Below are 19,934 nucleotides of genomic sequence, written 5' to 3' on the forward strand. Positions count from 1 at the left end.
GGCCAGCCGCGGGGGCCCCGCCACACCAGCAGCCTGCCCTGCCTCCCCCTGTTCCGCCATGGAGAAGTACGAGGTGCTGCCTGCAGGACCAGGCCTCGTCCGTCAGGGAGGGGGTGGTTGCAGCCTTACTGGGGATGGTAGGGGGCACTGTGGCCTAGGGGCAGGCGTGTGGGTACGCTGGGCTGATCTCCCTGCAGAGGGGGAGGAGAAGCCTGTGTGCCTCCCGAGGATGGGGTGGGCATGCGGGAGCCTGTCACCCTGCTGTGGTGATGCGTGGAGGGTGCCTGCAGGGAAAGTGGCTTGAAAGGACTTTTTGCGTTGTTGTTCTACTGCTTGCAAGTGACCAAGTGCACGAGTGTTTCCTGTGCCCCGCAGGTGCTGGAGCAGCTCCAGCCTGGGGCCCTGGGCACGATGCTGGTAGCTGAATTGAAAACGGAAAAGGGTGTGGAGAAGAAATACATAATAAAGCAGGTGAGAAGGTCGTCGCTAAGAAAACAAGAGTCCATTGGCACATTTGTTAATCTCTGTGACCCCTTTGATAGTAACAGACACACAGGTTGCTTGGCCCCTGGGTAAGAGTAGGCTTACATCTTATTGTGCTGCTGTTTTAGAAATTGGCTGATTCAGATCAGATTACTAGAATATTGAGGTTAAAAGTGGGAAATGGGAGCAGCCTATTTAGGTCCATCTGACGTGTTTTCACATTAGCTTGCTGCTACTATGGCAGTACAAGAAAGGACTAGGTAAAACTGTTGTGGACTCATTTGAAACTGTTTCTGGCCAGCTCCCAGGGAGACTGTCCTAAACATTAGGGACTGGAGCTGTCACTGAAAATTTATGCCAATTCATGCAAAACTTGCAGTTCTAGTATTCTTGACAAGATTGCTCAGGCTTAAAATGTGCCTGTCTCTATTATAATCTCATCCTTGTCTTTTGTTTGTTGCAGGTGCAGTGCATTAAAGAAAAGCAAGCAAATGAGGCCTTGAAGGAGGTATCAGTGCAATTTTTCTTCAGTACTTTATTGGGAAGACCAAAGTCTTTAACAGACCAATGTCTTTTATCTGTAAGGATTAACTAAGTAAATAGTCAAGATGTAAATCAGGTAGGACTACCTGAGGGATGTTCTCCCTGCTCTCTGCTTGGGTTTAGGTCAGTATTTTGTATTAATTCTCTTCTGTTTGAATATGTAGATTCAAATGGACAGCTGTTCTTAGAGGTTAGTCCTTTTTCAGCATTTGTATTTGTTTTGTGCTGAAGACAAAGAGCAAAGCTCGTTGTTTTGGCCTTTAAGTTTAAGGAGAATCTTCTGTTTATAGTTTTACTAATAACTCAATTTCTAGTTAATATGCTTCATGATGTGTTCTTTTCTGAGACCTGGACATTTTTTGATGTGAATGATTTAACTTCTTTTGTTATACTTTTTTTTTTAAAAAACTTGTTTCAATGCCTTGAGTAAGAAGCAACACTAGAAATACTATTATTGAAATTAATTTTGGCATTTTAAATCATGTGCAGTAGCAGATGATGGATTAGTCTCACAATGTCCAGCATGCATGATGTCTGCAGTTATAAATGAGTGAGAATACACATCTGTACAGATGCTTCATCCTGCTCAAGAGGTGATCTCTTTATGTACCAAGGCATTATTGAGATTTTGGTCCAATTTTTCTGCTCATGTATGTGTATATCGACATAAATGCAGTTATGCCAGCTGGGAGCATGGCTCTTAGAGTTCTTCTGTTGTGTCTGCACAGCTACAAACACAACTATAGGAGAATAAGGTGAATTCTTACCTTTCACATCATCAGCAAACTTGCTGAAGTAATTGGTAATTGTTAGAGTCCTTACAGTGAAAACAGCTTCAAGGAGATAGATAAGCATCTCACCAGTGTCAATCTTGCATAGGGGTTACTGGAAATAATGGTTATGCTAGAAAAAGAATCTTGACTTTCATATTCTAAGATGTGTTTTCAGGCTTAGGAATTGAAGAAGAGGGAGTGGTTCACATATCATCTCTCTAAGGATCAATTTATATCCTTGAATCTCACAAGGCTGTTGCAGCATTATATTGAGTAGAATCTCAATTAAATATTTTCCTTAACTTGGCACTGGCAGATGCAGATAGATAAGAGAGCTTGCACACTGAAAGAATTTGAGCAGGCACATGACACAAACAAGTCGGGAACTGGCTTAGGATATTGTTTAAGGTTCCTGTTAATGGGAAGGACTGTAGCTATTGAAAGGTTTCTCTGCAATTTTTATTCTGTGCAGGCAATGAATTTGCTAAACCTTCATCACTCAAACATCTGTACTTACAAGGAATCGTTTGTGACGTGGGATAATAAGGTGAGAATGAAGGATTGGTTACACTGGAACACAGGGTTAACATTGTAGGCGTGTCAGCATTTTTGCAGGTTTAAATCTAGGGTTGTTGGTGTGAGATGCTAAAAAAAAAAAAAAGAGAGGTTATTTGATCTGAAAGGAGCCTGCTTTAACTCCTGAGTAGACATGCTGAAAAGCTGTGCAGATACGCGGACTGGAGTCGCTCGCATGTGGTACTGCACCTGACTCAGTTTCTGATATGAACCAGTGTGCAGTACTGATTTTGTGCCTGCATGAAGACCCTTTTAGAGGGGACTATGGGAAGCTGAAAGCCCTGACTCATTTACTTGCAGAATTTATTGAGTGCTCAGGCAAACTTTGTATTGATTTTATGGATGTGTATTTGACTTGAATTGTCCCACATGGCTTTGGATAAGATGCTTGATGATTTTTATTTTTTTTGGTATTAAAAAGCTAATAAACAAAAAACCAAAACACCCCCAAAATCCCCCAAAACAACACACATGGTATATTTTTAATAAAAGAGTAAATATTGTCTCCTCTGCAAGAGATTACTCATCTTGGAACACCCCGTGGTATTGGTGAGCAGCACACCCACCAGTTTGGCCAAGTGCTTGGTTTTATCTTTCTTACTGGATATAGGATTCCATACAAACAATTGGACAAAATTGGTGTGGTGTTTTTTACAGGTGTCATGTCTGTTCCTTTATCTGGTAATGCAGCACTCAGGCCAAAGAGATCTTTCATCTGTCATCAAGGAAAAAAGGCAGAAGTTGGAAAAAATAACAGACATGGTAAAAAGTACAGAAAAAGCATCTGGTTGAACTGATAGAGTTCAACTGCTTTTATATTTCTCCCTTGCTATTCCCTCTTTCTCAAAGTCCTCCCTAAAACCTTCAAAGCACAGTGTTTTGCTGAAGGGTGCTTCAGAAGCTGTCTTCCAAAAGGTCCCTGTAAGTTATTCTATTTGTTATGCTTTAATGTATATTCCCCTCAATAGGTGATTCTGAAGTTCCTGGGACAGATGGTGGATGCTTTGTTTTATATACACAAACAAAATATTTTCCACAGGTGAGTAGAAATCTTGTTCTCTGTGTCTGACAGGTCACTGCTCTTTGCAGTGACGGTTCAGCACAGCTGCTCAGAGGCAGTGTTTTTTACTATTCCAAATGGGGGAGTAGGAGCTAGAAATTCTGGTCTTCATATCCAGATGTGTAAAGATACAGGGAACATGTAGTTGTGTATCATTAGACTCCAGTTTCACAGACTGACAGAAAATCTTTGTGTTGCAGAAATCTCAAGCCGTCAAACATACTTGTGACTGGTGAAGCATCCTTCATGCTTAGCGACTTCAGTACAGAAACACTTATGACAGATGAGATGAAATGGAAAATAAGAGTGGAAGAAAGTAGTTATTTGTTTTACTCTTTTTTTTTACTTTAAAAGATTTGGTTAGCATGGATATTCTTTAGCCCTCAGAAAAATCAGCCAAAGAAGAACTAGCTTTCCCTCCTCCTTTTCTACATTACACTATTTGTCTTCTGAAGTGTGAATAGAATACTCCTAGGCAGTTGCCTGCAGTTCCCTGCTCATAACTGAAAGCTATAGGTATGTCTGAGTCTCAGGCCTCTGCAACACAGGGTTTGAATCCGTTTTAGCTTGATATATATGCAGTAACATCTTAGAAAATTGCTCAGTAGTTACAGTGTGTTTTAGTCTCTTGTGATGTCTCACCAGTAAAAAGTGTCTAATCTCTGCAGAATATACCTTAATTATTTTTTTGACATAAAATAATTGCCTGCAGTTCATACATGTGCAAACAGAAACTATATATAGTACAGTGTTAGCAACATTACTGCATAACTTGTGTTTCAACAGATAGCAAGTCTTGGATGGCTCCAGAAACATTCGATTTTATTTTTACTGAGAAATCTGACATCTGGTCTCTAGGTTGTATTCTACTTGACATGATGACCTGCTTTATTCTGAATGTATGTAATAATGCTTCATTATAGATTAAAATATGGGCCTACTAGGATGTCTGTAAGCAAGTGTGTGAAAGCTCTTCTGATACCACACTTTTCACAGGGAGAAGAGATAACTTCATTACTGCAGGATATTAGACAGGATACAAGCCATCTTGAGGGGGTTCAGACAGGAATGCAGAATGGAGATAACAGCTCTTTGACTTTATTTCCAGTTTTATTTATGATGCTACAGATTCAGCCCAGCATGAGAGCCACAGCAGAGTGAGTTCTGGATTCTTGCCTTTCATTTTTTTGGCTGGTTTTTTTTTTGGTCCTAAGCCTCACCTACCTTCACAAAGATGAAAATGTTAGCTGCTCTTTGAAAGAACTCGAGTCAAGGGTGCTGGTCATACTGCCATGGCAAATTGAGTTATTAGAAAAGTCAGTGGCTTGGTGATTGTTCAGAAGTGGGCATTCTGATAGAGTTACTTCATAAAATCATGTTGTACACAGTTTTACAAGGCATTAACTTGAAGCCTAAGCATGGCTTGCTTAGTGTAAATGCTTTCTTTAGCTGTTTTGTAGTAAATTGTTTAAGTTCTATCAAAAATAATCTAGTCTTGAGAAGAAATACTAGGTTTTTATATCAAAATGAAACAAAGCCTACAGATTTTCTTTGTAACTTACCATTTCTAACTTATTGGTTCTGCTTTTGTCTCTTGTAATTCTAGAGATCTGACTGATGTTCCGTTTATCAGGGACTACCTGACTGCTGCTGGTGCACCTTCAGTAAAACTGAAAGCGTCTTTGCCTCCCAAAATAGTAGATGTGCTCCTTGAGGGAGGAATTGAAAATGTCCTAGGTAATAAGGAAAATGAAATTGGTAGCGATTTTCATAGGAATTAAACCTGTGTGTTTTCTAGTCAGCATGTGTTTTATTTGAAAATTAATTATTGGGCATTAATTTTACTTGAAATAAAGTGGGATGCTATTTGGAGGAAGGATTTTACACAGCCTTTATATAACCTTGTAAGATTACCAGCCACACCTACTGCACCAGTAAATGGGGTCAGACCATTCCTTAGAAAACTGATGAGGCCCACTTACTTTGTCTACATTCTAACAATGTTTGCCAAATTATGCCAACAAAGGATCTGCTCCATTAATTCCTTCTAAATAAGGAAGTTATTTTCTTAATCCGAAGAGGCTATCGGAATAATGCATTTAGATCCCCTATTCCTGCTCTGATTTAATATTCTAATAGGTCCCCAAAGTATATAATGCCAAATTCACAGATTATGCAGGTGGATCATAACATTTTGTAGTGTTTAAGTGTTTGATTTAGGGGAAAAGCTTTTCTTTTTTTCAACAATAACAAATTACATTTTTTTCATTAATATGAATTCACATCTTACACAAAATAGAGAAAATCTGGGTGCTTTCTCTAAGTGTTTGTATCTAATGGTTAAAGGAATTTTCTTGGTTTATTTAGAAATCATGCAGGCTTTCTGGCATATAGAATTAGTACAAGTGAAAGCCATTCAGCACCTCACCAGCTTCATAAGAGATAAAAGTGGTAAGTCACTATTTTATTAATGAACTTGTTTTGTAACTGCTTTTATTGCACAGGAGAAGTTCTTCACCTTATGAGACAAATAGGCACTGAAAAAAACCTTAGTGATATTTTAATTGGCAACTCATTGAATTGGCAAACTGACATTTAAGGAAGAGAATTCATATCAGTGCTGGGCAACTTGAGGATAATGCCTAGGGCTAAGAGTGATAGAGCAAAAGAAAGCTATGCATGTCTAATTCCTGTATGTTTAATAAAGCAGTGTGAGTGAAGACTATACTTTCTTCTGGCATCTGTACATTTTTCAGATTACTCTTTCAGGTCAAGGTTAGTGTTTTCAAAGCACCACGTTACCTCTGTTATTTTATGTGCTGTCATTTGATAGCATTTCAGTGCTAGCATTAGCTTATCAGGCTTAAACACAGAGGTGTTCATATCTAATTGATAAGGAAAAAGTGATTTACTTTTCTTAGTTACCCATGTCTTCAATTCTGTTACTGAAGAAAGCTTTACTCAGTAGATCAGCAGGGTTTGGTTATAAATAATCAAACAAATGGATCTTTGTGATTCTCATTCAATTCTATTGACAATAATACAAGGCTGTGCACACATCTGATTGGCTTGTTTGTCACTTCTGCTCTGTGACTTACCATGACTGCTCACATCTTTGAAGATGCTCAAAATGTAGTCCATTCAACATTAGTCAATTCAACATGTAGTCAATTCAACATTTCATCATGCATTTGTGGATACAGTGAATAGTTGTATTAGCTATTCCAAAAGTTCAGTGTCTTCCTAGAACTAGGAGACCTAGTGAAATACTTTTAGCCACAGATCCTGGAAAGCATGGGTTTGGGCTCATGCACGGTGTTCTACCCCACAGCTTGCTACGTGACCAGTTAACCATGCCAATCTGACTTACCAGCAACATGCTGGCTGCACTTAATTTACATAGCCTTGCAGCTGCCTCTATTGAAGAGACATTTCCCACGGAGACTACAAAATTCACTCTGCATTGTTCCACCTGTACTAGCATTTTGTTCTCTCTGATTTAAAATATTCTTCTGCTGTATTACATTGCCTTTATGTAAAAAAAGGGACTTAAATTTACTTGAAACTGGAACTCTTGTGTTTTGGAGTATAGATATCCACTCAGTGTTTGAAGCTCTGAAACTGAACGTTGTCTCAACTCTTCCCCCCAGCCTCTCCCTATCTGCTAATGGTCACAGAATTGATCACTTTTGCCATGAAGACTCATGTAGATTCTCTCAAGTTACAAGTAGACGGTTGCAGTTTATTGCTTGAAATTCTTAATCCAGGTACAGTTATGAGACTTCCAATTTATGCTGAGTAATACAGCCTTATCTTATAAGTTAGATGTAGCATATAAGGTTTTAAATGGGTTCAGTAATGCTTTTAAGGGATAAATGAAAAGTAATAGAGAAGTTAGCTGTAAGATCATGGATTCTCATGGACTTGATTCAGGACTGGCATACATGATTTCTGTGTTAATGTTAATTTTAAATACAGGTTACTAATCTTAGGCTACCAAGTTTCATGTTACGTAGAGTGTTACTAGAGTGTGTAAATAAGAGACTCTCAGTGTCCTGGTATTTGAATTTCAAGCCATAAAACTCTGGTTTGGTCTCTCGTGTGGTCCCTGCTGTCACTTGCTTGGCAATTTACCTGAATAACACCTGCTAATGATATAAGCTTGAAAACAGTAAGAATTGTGTTTCAGAAAAAGAAAAATTTAAATTAACTTTGGGATATGTTATGTTAAGAAATGCTGTTAACTGAATGTTTTACTTGCACTGACAGCAGGGGGCTCAGGCTTTGTTCTGTTCAAATGTTTACTTCTGACAGCTCTAGAACTGGATATGATGATGGTCCTGGATGAGAATTCGATCAGCTCTCTATTAGACACAGTGAGAAAACACTCTGACAGTGAAGAGTTACTTTCATTGTTCTGCACGTTACTGATGACGCTTTCAGCCAGCGGTGGGTGACCTGGTTCATTTTTGGGGAATATTCTTGTGTTTCTGCTTTTGTAATCTAAGATATAATACAGAACTTGTGACTTCACTGGGAGATGTGGATGTCTGTAGGTATTGGTTTGATAGTGGTAATATCGGTAAGATAACACTCTAGAAAGTGTAAAATACACTGCTGAGGCTTCAGGTACTTACAGGACCACTCTAATACATGCAGTTCTGTATTTCATCTTGTTTTGAAAACAAGTAGAGACTGTGCATATAGTAGTGCTTGGGAGAATGGGGCCATAGAACCTGGATTCTATTTTTGACTGTGCCATGGTGAATTGAAATCCTTCTACCTAATTGTTCCTTGTTTTTCTCCTGAGATTTTAGTTGTTAAATACTTGCAGTATTTTTTACCTGTCTTGAGTGTCCGTTCAACAGTCATCAGAAGACTGCTTTTCTAAATGCTTACAGAAGAATTTAGCAGCAAGAAGTTAATCTTATTAAAAAAAAAAACAAAATGTAAAAAGTGTCATGTACAAGTAAACTTATCTAAGACCAAACTACTTCTAGAGTGTCCCCTAATTCTAAAGCTGAGGTAATTTGAATTACTAAATTGCAAACACTTGAAAAATAGCAATTTATACCCTCTGAGTCCTTTTCTGCTCTGTAAATTTCAGATCTGCAAGGAAAAAAATGGCCAAACATCTGTTTGAAAGGGTCACTTGTGCTGAGCACTGTGCTTAAGTGCATCTTGTTAAAGACCTTTGGTCTGTTCTCTTGCTTTTGTCTGGTTGATGGTATCATGTTGCTGGTTTGTTATCGCTGTTTAAATACGGTGAGTGCTCTCTGTTGTGAGGACAGTGAGTGGGACAAAAATAACCAGATTCTATAGAATTTATTTTCTTGTGGTTTTTTTCCTTTTTTTTTTTTTTTTTTCTTTCCAGAAGTCATTGCAGAGAATCTGTGGGAACTTGGAGTAATTCCAGACCTTCTGTCAATTTTAAGAAATTTTATTCATAATGAAAATATCTGCCTCCCTTGCTGTGGGGTGCTCTGGAGCTTGGCTGTGAGTGGTGAGTAGAACACAGCAAGTGTTGTGCCTAGACTGACGAAAGGCAGCAGGTATTGTACCTGAATTCAGACATTCCTGTTGCTGGGACTGGATTTTACTCCTTTCTCCCATTCTAGAGAGATGTCTCCTCAGCAGTACTAGAATAACTTGAAGCGATCCAGAGTTAAATGAGAGAAAATTAAATACTAATTCAGACTTTTTAGCAAGCTTTTTTGTGATAAGGTGTCAAAGGCAAATTTTTACTGTTTGGGCCAAGATACAGCTTATGAACAGGCTGTCAGAAATGAAAGGGTACACACAGTTTTGCTCTGTGCAGTGCAAACATCATATCAGATTAGCTATCAGAATAGCATTTGGAATGAATAACATATTATTGCTTTGTGTCACACTTATCTTGGCAGCACTGAGCTACATCTTGAGCTGGACATCTCCTAGAGACTTGCTTTACCAAAAGAAATGTGCTTAGCAAGGTGGCAAGTGTATTCTTCCCATTGCCTCAGAACTAAACTAGCATCACCCCACAGAGTTGAAGAGCCACAAGTCATAGCTTGAACTGACCCCTTCTTATGAGAGCACACTGGGAGTTTTTTAGGGGATTTATTTCTGTGGCATGTTTTTTTATAGGTGTGTGGTGTTCTACTCATCCAGGAAGGCTGAAAGCACAGGATTCCCTCAGTGCAGCAAACCACCCATTTGATTTATGTGACTAGCCAAATATCCATCCTGCAGACCATATTCTGTCAGAAAGATGGCTATTTTTTAAGATTTCTTGCTGTGATCCCCATGTAGAACTTCAATGGCAAAGAAAACTAGTTGCTGGAGAAGTTCAACTTTCTGCAATAAACATTACTATTTATTAGTCCTCTAAAATTTGATTTTTTTTTAATACATCTTTATATGCCTTCCCTCTGCTGTTGTCCATCCTAAGATAATATCTCATTGCTCCAATACCATCATGCATTAAGATTTTACTCATGTAGTTTGACATAAAATGTGTGTATGAGATTAGTTGATTAAATAATGCTGATGCTTTTCCTTTTTGTTCTGGTAATTCAGAGACTAACATAGACCGTGCATTCCTGGCAAGAGCTGTCCCTGTTGTCTTTGAGGTCCTTCAAGAGCACATCCAGAACGGAGCCATTGCAGAGTCTGCTTGCTCGGCTCTATGGGCACTGTCACTCCAAGGTGTGTTTTCCCTGTCTCCTTGTCCCTAGAAAAGGCTGGTGTACCAAACATGCCTTCTCAGTGGTGATCTTTGAAATACAGGCTGCTTGATCTCAGCAGGCTCTGCAGGTGGCAGCAGAGTTAGGAACTTGCATCCTCTCTTAACCAGTCTTCCCTGGGCTCACTCTTTAACACCCCCCGATGAAGGTATTATTGATGAGCTGTAGCAATTGTATAACTGATGCTGCTGATGGTTACTGTAGTGATAGGCAGCTACAACAACCCGTGTTGTGCAGAGAGCATTCTGGCCTATCTCTTAAGACCAAGGATCCCATTTGTGTTATGCCTTTGATGACAGCATTAGTGTGCAGCATGGGCTGGGAGGCTTCTTTTTATGCCATTTGCTTTGTAAATTTGGAATAATGTTTTGGATTAAAAAAAGATAAAATACATCTTTCATGATCATGTGCACTAAGGAATGCATCCTTCAGTACTACTGTCTTATTTCTTCCTCATGCAGAATATTGCCATATGTTTACCTACTGCCCTGTGCTTATGCCATTTTTCCATGAGGAAGAGCCAAGTAAAACACCCTAAGTGATCTTGTTTCTCATATCGACCAGCAGAACAGGTTGACTGTTCAGGACTCTTCATTCCTTTTGGCTTGGATAATGAAATGGAATCTTGACATAGATGATGTATCATAAGTTTCTCCTACACCCCTGGATCAACTCATGGAGTGACCACATTTGGCCTTTTTTTACTGCAATACAGGCTTTCACATGCTTTCTTCGTAACTTTTATTGCATATTAAAAAAATCACTTCTGCTTCCTGTTTCTGAAGTTGAAATACTGATCAGTGTAAAGGCTTTTGAGCCCATTGAAGTTTTGGGGGGTTGTGTGTTTGTCTTTGTTCCTCAGGTTGCTTAACTGAAAATGAGTATGAGCCCACAACAGCACTTCTGCTGGATGCGCTCAGGATGAACCCAGGAAGACCAGTGCTGGTGAAGAATGCCTGCCTGGCACTAGCAAGCCTTCTAAGGTTATCTGGTAGTGTTCAGCAATTCTTTTATTAATTGCACATTAGCTCAAAGTGGATGTTTCAATATAGATCGAGAGTTCATGGTGGGATTGGGACTGACAGCTGCTCTCCTGAGTTAACCTTTTCTTGCAGGGCTGGAAGAGGAAATAGTGAAACTGGAGGTGGGAATTTGTTTTCTTCCCATGGACCCAGCATGCGTGTATGAGAAGTATTGGATCAGCACAAGCTGGTCTGTTAGTAACTTGAGAGTGTTTTGTTACTTATGATGAAATTGCTTCAACTGTATAAAAGGGTAAAACTGAATCAATATGAAAATGGTAAACGCTAAAATACCGCTTTGCCATTGCATGATGGTGTCAGCTGCCTACGTGGTCTGCTAGCTGTTCCCAAATACGCTTCAGAATAGCTTTTAGGAAGTCTGAAAATAAAGGGCATGACTTTCTGGAAAAATATCACACATGTGCTAGCTGGAACAGGGGGACTGGAAAGCAGGCAATGCAGCCTGCAGCTACCGAGTAGCCTAGCAGTGTTTGTTTCCCTTTCAGAAACAGCAGCTTTGAGACTTGTAATGGATTCAAAAGGCAGTGGAATAAACCTGATCAAAGATGCCTACTGCCTTCACTTTGATGATCCAGAAGCAGTGGAAAATATCTGTATACTGATTAATGAGATGATTCAGTATGGTGAGATGGGGTGGTGTTTGTCGTGTCTCTTCCTGTCCCCTGCCCCCAAAAGGTAGTAAAAAACCTGGAGCAGCATCTGCTGAGGGACATCTTTGTTGCTCACGGGAAAGACTTGCTCTGTATCTAAGAGAGAGGATTAATTCCAACTGGAAGTTCATCCCCCTTGTTCTTGAATAATAAATGCCACTCTGCTGTGATGTTGCAACTTCTCTCACCTTCTGTGTGTACATCTGTCCTCTCTCTGCTGTTCTTTAGTTCCTACTGGAACTATTGGCAGTTGTGCTAGCAACCGTAAATGACCCTGTTCATCTACATTACAGAGGATATTGTGCTGGATATGCTGTCCCAGAAAATGGAAGAACTACTGTTTGAAATAAAATGCCAGTTTCCATCTAGCACGGTATGTAGAAGTCATGGAGATACAGTGGATACTTAGTATGTTATTTCTGGTTATGGATTTTATAGTTCTCAAGTAGCTGGAATTACATAGTGCAGAATTTTAGAGTTAGGTGTAATAGGGTGAAGGGTGCGTTTGTATGAATATATGTAACCACTGAAAACAAGTAGTTGGAGGTTTTCTTTATGCTATACTGCATTGACTTAGTACATTCTTCATACTAAATCGGGAAAGTTTACAGGAATAAAGCGTAAGTATGTTACAGCCAATTGCTTGTTTTGCAAGTAGCATCCTTAAAAACAAACCAACCCCCAAATACCTTGTGACCATTTACCTGAAGATTTAACTTACTTTTTTCAGTATGACTATTTGAAATTTAGTGTAACTGTTGAAACTACATGTTGTGGTTTAACCACAGCCCATAACTAAGTACCACACAGCTGCTGCCCCCTGGATGGGATGGGAGATGCTGTGGTATGGAATACCCTTTGGCTAGTTCAGGTCAGGTGTCCTGTCTCCGCTTCCTCCTGGCTTCTTGTGCCCTTCCTCACCGGCAGAGCATGAGACTGAAAAGTCCCTGATCAGGGTAAATGCTACTGAGCAACAACTAAACTATTGGTGTGTTGCCAGCATCATTCTCAGATTAGCACAGCACTGCACCAGATACTAGGAGGAACATTATCTCAGCTGAAAGTGGAACACACCAGCAACAGCACAGTTATTCAAGCTATTTAACGTTACACTAACACTTCCCTTGCTATGGCTTGCTGTCAGGAAAGCAGTAATTGGAAGTTTGTTCATCGAGCCAGTAAAACTGGCTAGCCCTTTAACTTTGCTCTTTTTGGTTATGCATTTTGCCTGCTTACATAATTTGCCAGTTACACACAAACTGGTTCTCTACTGTCTCCTGCAGGCATTGTCTGCACCACTTTAATGAACACTGCAGCTGTTAGCGTAGGGGGGGGAAAAATCAGAAGCAAGCAGGCTCCCTCTTCTGCTGTAAACCTCACTTGTTGTTCCCCACATCCCCTGGTGATAGCAAAGACATACAAGGCCAGAACACTCTTGTTCTGGCAGTACAGTGTGTGAGATGCAACTGCTAAATCTCTGAAGCCCATTCCTTGTTACCTTCCAGTATCCATTTAGATAATTTAAATCACAGCATTAGTCTTCACTCTGCTAATTACAGTTGCTTTGGATTTTGTAGAGTTGGACCCCACATGTTTAAAACAGCAGCCACTTTAAAGACGTGTGTTAGACACTGTTTTTATTAATGAGTATAAAAATAAGGGAAGCAACAAGGTAATCTTAGACAACTCTCATTCCTCTCCAGGAGATAATAACCCTTGCGGATGCAACACTTTTGAGACTGCAGAAGTGAAAGAAATTTTTGCATAAGAACAAGACTTGTACTTCTTCAGTGAGACAAAAGCTCCACAGAGATTTTTAGAGATTTTTCTCACCAGAAGGATTAATAAAAAGCTATTAAAAATACATAAACAATTATAGATCTTGTTGATTTTAGGTACCACAGCTATGAGACTAGCAGCAATAATTAAGAATTCACCCTACTTTGTCGACTCTGAGGTATTTTAAATAAAGACTTTCATCTTGGGAATTTCAGCAAAGCAATGACAGTTTCTTCTTTCATCTGTTGTAATTTAAAATACTTCAACTTATTCAGAAATTTAACTCATGAAGTACTTCACAAATGCAGGTATTGGTTACAGCTATTGTTGAAACACAGTGTTAGGCATCAGAAAGGGAGTGCCAGCAGTAGTCTCGGGTGGCAGCGTTAACATACCAGGTCAGGAAGTACTGTCTCTTGATTATTTTTTTTTGAAGTTGCTGCTGTCAGTTCCAAGTTATTTCTAAATTTGCCCAGGAAAGTAACACGAAAACAGCAAATGCTGTAGATAAAAACACAGGGGTAGAATCATTCAAGTTTTACAGTTTTTGTTGTTAGACTTGTTCTTAACAGCAGCTTCCCATTTCTTTTTCTCTAAGGTGTACAGTCTCATTGCTGCTTGTGCATCCTGAACCTAAAAAGTAACAGAACAAACAGGAGGCTTAATAAAACATAGCTGATATGGGTTAAGAACATTATTATTAATAAGCAGCTAACTCATCATTTTAATGGTGAGTCTATTCTTCTCTTATGCTCTGCTGCCCACTGAAAGAAAGGAAGTAACAGCTGTGATTCAGTAGTAGGCTCTCGCTATTTTATCCAACCTGTCACAGTACAACTGTGCAGAATTCTGCTTTTAAGGGAAGCAAGTCAATACTTGGGAATTGCTTTTTTCCCCTGGGGATCTTAAAATAACAAGAATTAATGACATTTACACAAAATACGGTTGACTTGTGCAAAGACAGTTTATGAAGATAATAATCCAAGTGGCATGAGGCATGTAATGGTAAACAAGCTAGATGACAGTCCTGCTGCATGCTGGCATCTAAGCAGAGCTTGTTAACTTTGAGAGGCTAGAATGAACCCACAGTATCCTGTACTGAACCCAGATCCTAGAGCTAATGTGTAGTACCTTTTTGATCTACCCAAAAATGTATGTTAAGAGGAGTTACATACCGAGCAGTGCTCTGATGTCTGCACTTGAACATTTAGCAGTTTCTCACAGAGCAGCTTCAGTGATGGCCTCCCATTCTGGAGACAGAAAAGACAGAATCATGTCTTGCACTACTTAAAATCCATATAGAGATGTGTGTGTATGTATATAAAAACACTCATTTGCATAAGCCTCAAGATATGGCACATCTCAGCTTCTACTGGTGACCTGTCAAGAATAATGAATTGAGATTTATGTGTACGCTACTGAGAGGATGTTGTGTATTGCTGTAACCCTCGGATCTATGTTTGGGGTGCTTTGTTGTGAAAAAGGAAACCCTAGTATGTAGCTGTGAAAGCTGAAACATTTCCCCATAACCTGACACTTTACTCCTACAGTTGAAACAGAAACTTGAAGCCTTTTTTTTTAATATCCCTATGGAAATGGTACCATTAAGAAGATGGCATAAGCCTTACCTTAAGTAGAACTTTACCATTTTATTTTGCTATCCAGAAAAGCACTGTAAAGACCATGCAAGTGCTAAAGAATGGGAAAGTCACTGAGTTTTATGCACAGGTATTAATTGTAATGTTTGTAGTGAACCAAAGTTACTTATTGATGTATTGCAAACACTAAGAAAGGATAAAACTAGATTAATATTTCAATTGACAAAAAGCAGGCATCTCTGTTTCAGGTGGGAAAGAAGAAATAGGGTCAGGTAGAGGCAAGTGTAGGGCTGAGCTAGCACTGGAAGACGGCAGCTCATGAGTCAGTTAACTGAGTTGAAGGGCATCTTCCCATCAGTCTCTTACCTTGATTCCGACTCTCTGTCTGAAAGGTTTGTATCTTTGCGTGTCACGTATCTTCTTCTGAGGATGATCAAGAAACAGGACCTAGAAGAAGTTACATTTACAGTCCAAAGTGTGCTGCTGCATGAAACTTTAATAGAGCTGAACGTACAGCTTCGTGCTGCTTCATTCCATCCATGAGAGGGTTCAACACCGTGAATGGACAAGACCCAGATCATCCAGGCCCTGGCTGGATTCAAAGAACCACAGTTCTACTTAGTATGAGAAACAGAAATTAATCTGAAGGCACCACCTGTAGAGACTACCTCTGTAGTGCTGCTGCAGCATGATGTAAGGTACCTGTCTGGTGACACCAACCAGACTGCTAAGTTTTGGGTACTAAGCAGATTTTTCATCATTCTGCTTCTTTCCTGCCTCTTTAGTAGGCAGATAAGTGCTAGCAGCACCATCAAGCAGTTTGAAAGCTGAAGAACCCTAATGGGCAAGTGACTAGGGCTGTAACTGTTGCAGTATGAAATGACAAGAAACTAAGATAGCAATAATAAAGCTGTAGTTTCTAGAAGTTCAGGTTTGTTCATCTGATCCAGAATGCTGTACTAGAAAATTAATCTAAAAATTACTGCAGCCTTTTCCTAAAAATGCAAGATGTGGAGACATGTACTTTTAGATCATTCCGCAAAGCGTGGCCAACTAAAATCCTTCCGTTCAAGATGTCAGCAACTTCCTTCTGAACTGTTTTAAAATCTTCACCTAAAAATACCACAAAAGGAAACACTTTCTATTAGATGCAGAAGACAGATGAGCAAGTTATAAAACTAAAAAGCTGTCTCTTTTCTGTGAAAGCAATTGTATCCTTGGGACTGTAGTTACACAAATTGGCACAGCACACTAAATCCTCTCCTTGTTAGAACAGCACAGAGAATTCCATAAAGAGCATAGCACTAGAAGTAAATAAACTTTCTATTATTCCCATATCGTTATCCACACATACATTTCTGCCAGGGCATTAGTGACCACTCTGTAAAAAGTACTTCTTCCCCCATCTTTTCTTGGCATTCAGGCTACGTTTTGTATTCCATTTCCCAACACAGGATTAAAACTTTTCCAAGCTCAGCCACCAGTGCTTCTGTGACAGCCTGTTAAATTTTCCCTCCTTAACAAACCTTTTCTGGGGAAAATAATACCCTACCTGTATTTATATTCTCTGGGCGGATGCCACTGACAGCAGTTCTGTAATCGGTCACCTTTTCCGTAGGCTTGACATACTTGTCATAAACACACTTTCCAAACTGGTTGACGATGGACACGCGAGCCACGATACTGTCCTCTCCCTTGGGTCCTGCTCCCACCATCTCACAGTCCATGGCCACAGCTTGCGTCAGCCTAAAAGACAAACGGCAGCTCAGTGATGCCTGTGTCACAGGGCCCACAGAGCAGCGTTCGTGAGGCTCCTGTGTGGACAGGAACAGGAAACTCAGCAGTTTGTCAGCTCATGCTGCGCACCCGATAATCACGCTTACGAGAAGATGCTCTCAAAGGCTCTGCTGCTATCCTTCCTGCTGGAATGCCACTCACCCTTCAAAAGCATCTTCCTTAACCAGCACCTGCTTCACGGACTGACTGGATTGACCTGTTTCAAGTCCCAGATTTCTTCGTGCAATTTTTGCTGCTTCACATCCTATTGCTGCTTCGATATCTTTTGGATCGACGTCATCAAACCAGATTTCAGCCCTGGTAAGTACAGATTTAATTGCATTTGGCGGTTTTAAAGCACTCTCATCTTTATAGTGTAGAAAAAGCATGTATTTTAAAATCAAGAAATCGGCTCTGTGACAATTAGTTAAGTACTGTCACCTCTGCAAGTTCCTTGCTATACTTGCAGGGTAGGGAGAAATAAGAGGCATGCTGCCACAAAGCTCAGTTTTTGCGTGCAGCTGGTTTGAGTGTACTCCTCTGCTCCCTATGTACACCTCCCAAGATAAATGTTCACGTAAATGTACAACACCTGAAGTACTCACTCTTTGAGTTGCTGCTCCACATGTTCTTCAGCTTTCCTCCTCTTATGTTTTATATCATCTTTCTCCTTTAAAACATCACCATGTTTTGTTTTATCTTTGGAGTCTTTTTGATTGCTTCTGGTTCCATTCATATTCTTAACCATTGCAACCCCCTTGGATTTTGCCTTAGCCAAAGGAGAACTGTATTTACCAGAACCACTGTCCATTTTATTTGTAGATCTGACCTTTACCACATTCCCGTTCCCATTGGTAACCAGGACTTCTTGGCTGTTTCCTGCTTTGAGTGGTTGTGTCTTTTTGGTGTATGTCTGCCATGTAGTGAGGAACTCGTTGGAGCTATTTGCCTTTTGCCTCAGTAGCTAAAACGACAAAACAAAACAAAATAAACCCCAAAACAAAAGTATTATCTACCCCTGCTTCCGACCCCATCATCGTTCCTGGGGGGCTCACAGAATTCCAGGCTGGAAGGGACCTCAAGGATCACCGGGTGCAACCTTAAATGGCTCCTGGCATTCCGCTTTATGTATTGGCCCCAAGCTCGTGCCTTTATTCATCGCCACGCACGTGGCGGAACCGCGCTCAGGCCCTGGCAGCGTGGCCCAGTCCGCCCCGGGCCTTCCGCATCCCCGCTGCCCCTCACCTCCTGCAGCGCCTTCCAGTTGGAGGAGAACTCCCGGGGGCTGCGGGGGGGACCCGCGGCCGCCGCCGCGTCGGTGCCTTTCGGCGCGTTCGCTTCCCCGCGGCCCCTCCAGCCCTTCCTCCTCCCGCGGGCCGCCTCGGGCTCCCCGGGGCTCCGGTTCGCCATGCGGGGCAGGCGGCGCGGCCCCACGGCGCCACAGCTACCGCTCCCCGCCACTCCGGCGCCGCACCGGCCGGGCCGGGAACGCGGACCCGCGCTTCGGTTCCGGGCTGCGCGGCCTGCGCTGCGCGTGAGCCCGGGGCCTGCAGCCGCGGTGGGCCGGCGCCGCGGAGCGGAGCGGTCGGGCACGGGCACGGCGGCGCAGGGCCCGTGCCCCGCGGGCGCCCCTTGCGCTCGGTCGCGGCGCCGGACGGAGCTCGGGGCTGGCTCCGGCCAACGGGAGGCTGCGGACGTTGCGCAAACCGGCCCGAGCCGCCCTCGCTGCCCCGCGGCGGGACCGTGTTTGCTCGGACCCTGCGCTCTGCCCTCCCGCGCCACGTGATGCCTCGGGCCCGAGATCAACTCCTCCGCCCCGGGCCGCCGCCGTCCGCGGCTCCTGCAGCATGAGCGGGGCCTGGGCGCTGCCGGCGCTCCTGGTGCTCCCCTGGGCGCTCTGCTGGCCCGCGCCGCTGCGAGAGGTGAGTCCGGCCTGCAGAAAACGGCGTTTCCAGGAACGCTTTTGTATTTCTAGGAAAAAACAAAGAGGCGACGTTCTGAGCCAGGAGCCGTCAGACTCGGTAATGGAGCGGCTTCCTCTGCGTGGCTGCTGCGCAGCCCATGCTTAGTGTGAAATAAAGCCACGAGAACTTGGCATCAGTGCCTGTTGAGTCGCTCACTGTGTGCTTTCCAGGTTGGGTTTAGTTAACGACAGTCTTGTATCCGGTTGTTTTTTTTTTATAAACCAGTAAATTGTTGTTCTCACAGAAATTTCTGGGCGCTTTGGATGCAGAAGATGTTTTCTCATATTTTGGAACCAGCTCAGTGTCCAATGGTATGCATCTGTTGGTTCATTTCTAATCCTCTATGTTTGATAACACTAAGAGCACTTATTAAGGAGCTCTGATCTGACAAGCATTTAGCACTTCTGAGCTTTGTTACTCAGGCAGTTCCTGTTTCAGTGTGAAAGCAGCTGAAGAACTGGGTCAGTATTTAAAGTCTGCTGGAGGAGATATGGTAAAACTTTGTGCATGTTTCTGCTGCAGTCTTCATTCTCTCTATTGGTATTTTTCTATGAGATGAACAGATCCAGGTCTTCTGAATGGGAAGACTGAAAATAGCTTTAAATGCACTTGTTTGTTTTAAAAAACCCAACCAACTAGCACATGGAGAAATTAGTATTCTGGCTTTGGATTGATGATAGTTCAGAATAAAGGTACATTTTGAACTCTCAAATGCTTAAAGAAAAGGGGATTGGCTCCTTGTGAGTTCACCCAATGCTCATCTCGCTGTGTCTCTGAACTGTGATAATTCTCACTTACTAATACTTAACATGTGAGGGCATAAAAGCATCTCAGCCTTTGTTAAATGAGCTGCTCTCCTTATCAAGAGAGCAAGAGCGCTGGTAAATCAGGAGCCAGTTCCAGAGCTCTTGTCTGTTCCCAATCAGATTAACTTCACTTTTGAATACATGAAAGCGTAGAAGTT

At 41.6% G+C, this 19,934-nt stretch overlaps 3 protein-coding genes across 10 annotated transcripts in view; 2 read left to right on the forward strand and 1 right to left on the reverse strand.

Annotated features, from left to right (window-relative positions):
- Window positions 1-13,855, forward strand: STKLD1 (serine/threonine kinase like domain containing 1). 4 transcript variants are annotated; one of them, XM_061476877.1, is made up of 19 exons: window positions 1-73; window positions 376-471; window positions 947-991; window positions 2,272-2,346; window positions 3,033-3,137; window positions 3,344-3,414; window positions 3,636-3,751; window positions 4,222-4,334; window positions 4,432-4,592; window positions 5,042-5,172; window positions 5,803-5,886; window positions 7,086-7,202; window positions 7,750-7,884; window positions 8,810-8,938; window positions 9,994-10,122; window positions 11,023-11,151; window positions 11,689-11,826; window positions 12,147-12,226; window positions 13,557-13,855. In XM_061476877.1, exons 1-19 carry the CDS (start codon window positions 59-61, stop codon window positions 13,602-13,604), a joined length of 1,917 nt encoding a protein of 638 aa, XP_061332861.1. In that variant the 5' UTR covers window positions 1-58; the 3' UTR covers window positions 13,605-13,855. The 4 variants fall into 4 exon arrangements, with proteins under 4 accessions (XP_061332861.1, XP_061332862.1, XP_061332865.1 ...); XM_061476878.1 differs by having other exon boundaries at window positions 5,069-5,172; XM_061476881.1 differs by lacking the exon at window positions 11,689-11,826.
- Window positions 13,476-19,281, reverse strand: REXO4 (REX4 homolog, 3'-5' exonuclease). 2 transcript variants are annotated; one of them, XM_061476888.1, is made up of 8 exons: window positions 19,213-19,281; window positions 17,612-17,970; window positions 17,169-17,324; window positions 16,783-16,976; window positions 16,255-16,343; window positions 15,597-15,677; window positions 14,808-14,882; window positions 13,476-14,265 (listed from the first exon to the last, which is right to left on the reverse strand). In XM_061476888.1, exons 1-8 carry the CDS (start codon window positions 19,252-19,254, stop codon window positions 14,164-14,166), a joined length of 1,098 nt encoding a protein of 365 aa, XP_061332872.1. In that variant the 5' UTR covers window positions 19,255-19,281; the 3' UTR covers window positions 13,476-14,163. The 2 variants fall into 2 exon arrangements, with proteins under 2 accessions (XP_061332872.1, XP_061332871.1); XM_061476887.1 differs by lacking the exon at window positions 19,213-19,281 and adding an exon at window positions 18,252-18,430.
- ADAMTS13 (ADAM metallopeptidase with thrombospondin type 1 motif 13) overlaps window positions 18,751-19,934 on the forward strand; it is a 20,426-nt gene continuing 19,242 nt past the window's right edge. For 3 of the 4 annotated variants that reach the window (XR_009747492.1, XM_061476857.1, XM_061476856.1), the window contains exons 1-2: window positions 18,751-18,928; window positions 19,215-19,281. Coding sequence is in view for 3 of the 4 variants with exons in the window: in XM_061476857.1 (XP_061332841.1) it covers window positions 18,854-18,928; window positions 19,215-19,281 (142 nt within the window). In the remaining variant the exon portion in view is untranslated. The remainder of the gene's footprint in view (window positions 18,929-19,214; window positions 19,282-19,934) is intronic. The other variant, XM_061476855.1, reaches the window with a different exon arrangement.

The sequence above is a fragment of the Pezoporus flaviventris genome, unplaced genomic scaffold (genome assembly GCF_033815535.1).
Source record: "Pezoporus flaviventris isolate CSIRO_AGI_PZ_B2104156 unplaced genomic scaffold, CSIRO_AGI_Pfla_v1 ptg000097l, whole genome shotgun sequence".
Lineage (NCBI taxonomy): Eukaryota > Metazoa > Chordata > Aves > Psittaciformes > Psittacidae > Pezoporus > Pezoporus flaviventris.